Source organism: Bison bison, unplaced genomic scaffold, assembly GCF_000754665.1.
Source record: "Bison bison bison isolate TAMUID 2011002044 unplaced genomic scaffold, Bison_UMD1.0 scf7180017852554, whole genome shotgun sequence".
In the NCBI taxonomy this organism is placed as follows: Eukaryota; Metazoa; Chordata; class Mammalia; order Artiodactyla; family Bovidae; genus Bison; species Bison bison.
Window position 1 is genome coordinate 10,372 of NW_011483127.1, and position 4,796 is coordinate 15,167.

Sequence of the window (4,796 nt, forward strand, 5' to 3'; positions counted from 1 at the left end):
TCCTTTCCTCCCTTGAAATCTTTGCTTGCATTTAAGGGCTTCCCTGGTGGTGCAGAGATTAAAGCATCTGCCTGCAATGTGGGAGACCTGGGTTCCGTCCCTGGGTCGGGAAGATCCCCTGGAGAAGGAAATGGCAACCGACTCCAGTATTCTTGCCTGGAGAATCCCATGGACGGAGGAGCTTGGTGGGCTCCACAGGTCGCAAAGAGTTGGACACGACTGAGCGACTTCACTTCACTTTCTAAATAAAAATGCAAATGCTACTCTGATCGAATACTTTGGTTATTTTGGTAATTTGAAGGTAAAAAAAAATTATCTTCCATCTGTAATTCTTAGAAAAACTTGGACTGAACACTTCATTATCTAATCACAGGCTTTCTATATGCAAAAATAATTCTTAGAAAGATAATCGGATAAGATGTAAAGTCTGATCATAATACAAGCAGTAGTGATACTCCCACTGGAGTTTCTAAAGCCTAAAGTGCTAGAATATATTTGACTATACAAGTTAGAAACATTGTTAAATATTTAATAATTTATCATTACAAGGCTATAAAATGTAACATCTTATTTTTATGAAAGGCAATATTTCACATAAAGATTTTTAATATCTAGAATTCAATCTGATGTGACGAGCTCACTCATTGGAAAAGACCCTGATGCTGGGAAAGACTGAAGGCAGGAAGAGAAGGGGACGACAGAGGACAAGATGATTGGATGGCATCACCTACTCTATGGACATGAGTTTGAGCAAGCTCTGGGAGTTGGTGATGGGACAGGGAAGCCTGGCGTGCTGCAGTCCATGCGGTCGCAAAGTCTCAGACACGACTGAGTAACTGAACTGAACTGAGAATTCAACTTTTTTTCTCTGGGAGTTCTCTCATATGACAGTTTCCTTAATCTTTCTTAGCCACCATAAGGGTCAGCAGCTTGGATTCTAGATTCAGCTCTGCCATGAACCAGCTCTGTAACCTTGGATACACTGCCCCAGTTTTCTAGGATGGCCTCAGTTGCCTCATTTTTAAATGAAGTGACTAAACTAAATGATCTTTGGAGTGTCATCTATCTTTATAGTATTATGACCAATTCTCAGACTAGGTAATTTGAGCTAGGTCAGTTTCATCACTTAATTTTCAAGAATCAGCAAACCCTTACAGGCATCCACTTTAGAAGTTTGCCATTTCATCTTTTCCAGATGCTTATCTAAGATTTTAAGGGACACATTTTACTGTAATTTCCACAAAGTACAATTGTTTAAAAACGTTGACAAATATTTAAGAGGGTTACTTTTTTTAAAGTCCAAGTGCAGGCCATGGATGACACTGACATGCTATACTCACCGGGACAGCAGCCATGAGTGTAGGCTTCAGTACAGTACAGTCTCCTTTGCTTCCCTTTTTAATTTTGCTGGACTAGAGTAAACAAAAAGTAAATAGGATCAAGGAAAGAAACCTTAGCAGGAAAAAGGTTATAATTTAAGTATTAGCAGGAGCAAAGACAGACATTTACACATGGAATTTGCTCTGTACTGCTCTGTGAGTTATCTGTTCCAACTATCATAACCTACAAGTCTGAGGTATGAGGATATTAGTGTTTTTGTCCTGTAGATGATTTCTTCTAGCACATTTCAGTCTTTCTTATAGGAGAAACTCTGATCCAGGATAAAAGAAAATGGGGTATTTTGGTAAACTGAGCGTTTTTACTAATAACATATCACACATAGCACAGACTATCCATTTTCAAACAAAAACAAAAAAAGGTGAAAAAACCTAAACTAAGGTAGATCAAACACTAAAACAAAACTGAAAAAAATTTTAATTTTCTTTGATCAGCCAGAAGGCAAAGCCACATCTCAAAGTCATCTCTATGAACATCAACTAGCATCATATAGAAATACTATTTTGGTAACATTTTGGTTGATAGAATACTGAAGACAATGAAAGTAATTATCAGTCTCAAAATAATTTTAAAATATATAGATAAAGCAATGCTAACAAATCCTCAAGGTTATTTTCTATAGCAACATACTGCTCATGGGAGCTATTTTTGAAGCCAAGGAGAAAGTTTTAGCTGAATTAAAATATTTCATGTTTTAGTAAACTGTTCTCAGCCGAACACTGTAACTTAATATGATCATGTCAATAGACTGAAAAGCTTGTCACCTGGTCAGAGAGTGTAAGTGGAGAAGAATATCCAATCCTACAGCCATAGGTAAAGCAAGAGATCTCTGCTGTCAACTCAAGCACATGAGCCAAAGGCAGGTAGCCAATATACGTATCCTTTGGTCTAAAACAAAGTAAGAGAAAGATTCTAGCCATTCTTAAAAAGACATTGTAAATTAGAAACATCAATTATTGTTTTACTATAGTCTGAGTTTAGAGAATGTCAAACATTAGTTCTAAGAACACTCAATAATTTTCTCTTACCCCAGCCCAGGAATTCTCTCACACTGGCCAGTCATTCCAGCTATCAAATTGCTATGATGCATCATCACTCCCTTAGGTCGGCCAGTAGATCCACTGGTATACATGACAATAGCCAAGTCTGAAGGAGTTGGTCTATTTGGAGAAACGCTCACTAAATGAATGAAAAAGCACATTTCCTTTAGTTTAAAAGTTAAATTGTTAAACAGAGATAAGATTTTTAGATTCTGGTGTAATGATAAACTATTTAAAACAAATACTCTCTATTGATCATCAACAAGAAAATGGTTATCCAATTCTGGTTACCTGCAATGAGAACTTCAAACTTAGTTTGGCCCATTTTCTGAATGTTTAGCCTAATCCCTCTCCACAGTGCTGTTTAAAGGGTTTTGTTGTGGAAAGATATCTAAGATCTGGAGAATTAGGACGATAGAGTACTGTGTGTGAGCTCCTCAAGCCTCAGTTTTCTCATGTCTAAAATGAAATGGTTGGACTAGATTTTGGTTCTTAACCACTGGTGGGCATAAGAATCGCCTGTGCAACTTAAATAAAATACTATCTCTGGACCCTAGCTCTGAAAATTCTGGTTTTGTATGTCTGGAATGGATCACAGGCTCCAGAGGTGACACTCATACACACTCCTGATTGAAAACCAACTGGACCTGACTCTCTTCAAGTTTTTAGAAAAATAATTTTATTTTAAAAAATAATTGAACCATGGATGTTGAGTAAGATAACAATAAGATAACCATTATACATTTAACATATTTTTTTAATTAGATTCCAAGTAGCAAGTAAAATCCAAAGGACATCAAACCAAAATGATGTCTGTGTTTTGATGGTTGCTTCTTGAAATCTATAAAGGAAATCATTTCTTGAAACTGCTGAAAGTGCAGTGACATAAAAACTGTAACAGGAAGTTGTTTCTCTCTCTGCTACACACACAAATACACTCACTCATGCCTGTAGTTAGAATATTTGGTATGTGTCTGGATTGGGGATTCTTTTGGGTCTTTCAGAATTAATGCTTCTTTCCCTATCAGGGTCAGACCATACTTCGATTCTTTTTAATCAAAATCAAACAGGAATTTTAGGAAACCAAGAAAAAGAGACAATTTAGAGGGGCTTAGATGGCCTTCAATTCCCACCAAAGGTAATATCTAAACAGTTTCTAAACTTTGTTTCTTCTTGCCGTCTGCCTTCAGGTAGGAACGTTTAATCATCTTGTGTCCTGAGCTCCAGAGCCGCCTCTGCTTGTTGAATGATTAGGGGAAAGAAATAGAGAGGTCTTCCCAACAGATTACAGTTAGCTGTCTTGAGCAGGGATCAGCCAACTTTTATTGCAAAGGACCACAGAGTAAATATTTTAAACTTGGAGGGTCGTATGGTCTCTCTGCCAAAGCTACCCAGGTTTGTTACTGGAGAGTGAAGGAAACCATAGGCAGTTGTTAAATGGATGTGACTGTGTTCCAATCCAACTTCATTTAGAGAAACAGATGCAGGTTGAAGCTTGCTAACCTGTCTGCTAGAGTTGTGCTTCTCAAACTATGAGGACCTTTTTTCCCCCTAATAATTTATGGATGGATGCATTTGTAAAATACAATAAAAGAAGGTAGAGATGAGTGGACTAGGTAGGATATGTGGGTCTATCATGTTATGGCTCACACAAAATTATGAGGACCCCTACCTCCCATAGTTTTATGCCAACAAATCCCAACCAATCAGGACTTGTCAGTCAACTTTATCCCAATCTTGCAGTGTCAACCTGGTGTTGAGACACAACTCTCCATGGGTCTGTTGAGTTTCTGCACATCTTGTGAGCAGAGGCACTGACTTTATTCTGGACTATCTTTTCAAGGATGATTCCACAGTGAACAGCCTTGGAAGACAGAAAAAGTGTCTCCCTCTGGAGCAAAGAACAGGCGTGCTCACTGTCCAGTGCAATAAAGATAATACTTTTCCTCAGAGCAAAGGGCAGGCATGCTGACTGCCTGTTATAAAAGACTTGGCTTCCTCATCTAGCAGAGTATTGTGATCTTCTCATTAAACATGTGAAAGAAAATAATTTAAATGGAATATTTCAACTGTTCAACCCTCTCTGACCTGATGACCAACTGACATTTTGATATGACACACTTAACTTATTTCAAATGGAATACCAACTACCATACCAGTAGTAGAATAAATCCAAGTATGGTTTTATTTATGGTTTGTATCCTCAGAGATATGATTAAAATCAGTAGCATTAGCACTAAAAAAAATAAAGGAAAATTTTACTGAATGGAAGGCCTGAGATCTGTCCCTTACATGAGGTTCAGACTGGAAGGTTATAGTAGGTTTTTAACAAAAAAAAAAAAAAAAAGGGAAAAAAGT

At 37.4% G+C, this 4,796-nt stretch overlaps 1 protein-coding gene across 3 annotated transcripts in view; it reads right to left on the reverse strand.

Annotated features, from left to right (window-relative positions):
- Nucleotides 1-815: 815 nt before the first annotated feature.
- The window catches only part of LOC104997847 (long-chain-fatty-acid--CoA ligase 4), a 19,434-nt gene continuing 15,453 nt past the window's right edge, over nucleotides 816-4,796 (reverse strand). Inside the window, exons 5-7 of one of the 3 annotated variants that reach the window (XM_010852782.1) lie at nucleotides 2,427-2,577; nucleotides 2,163-2,286; nucleotides 816-1,412 (exon numbers count right to left, since the gene is read on the reverse strand). In XM_010852782.1, coding sequence (XP_010851084.1) covers nucleotides 1,293-1,412; nucleotides 2,163-2,286; nucleotides 2,427-2,577 — 395 coding nt within the window. In that variant the 3' untranslated portion in view covers nucleotides 816-1,292. The remainder of the gene's footprint in view (nucleotides 1,413-2,162; nucleotides 2,287-2,426; nucleotides 2,578-4,796) is intronic. The other 2 variants (XM_010852799.1, XM_010852790.1) reach the window with 2 other exon arrangements.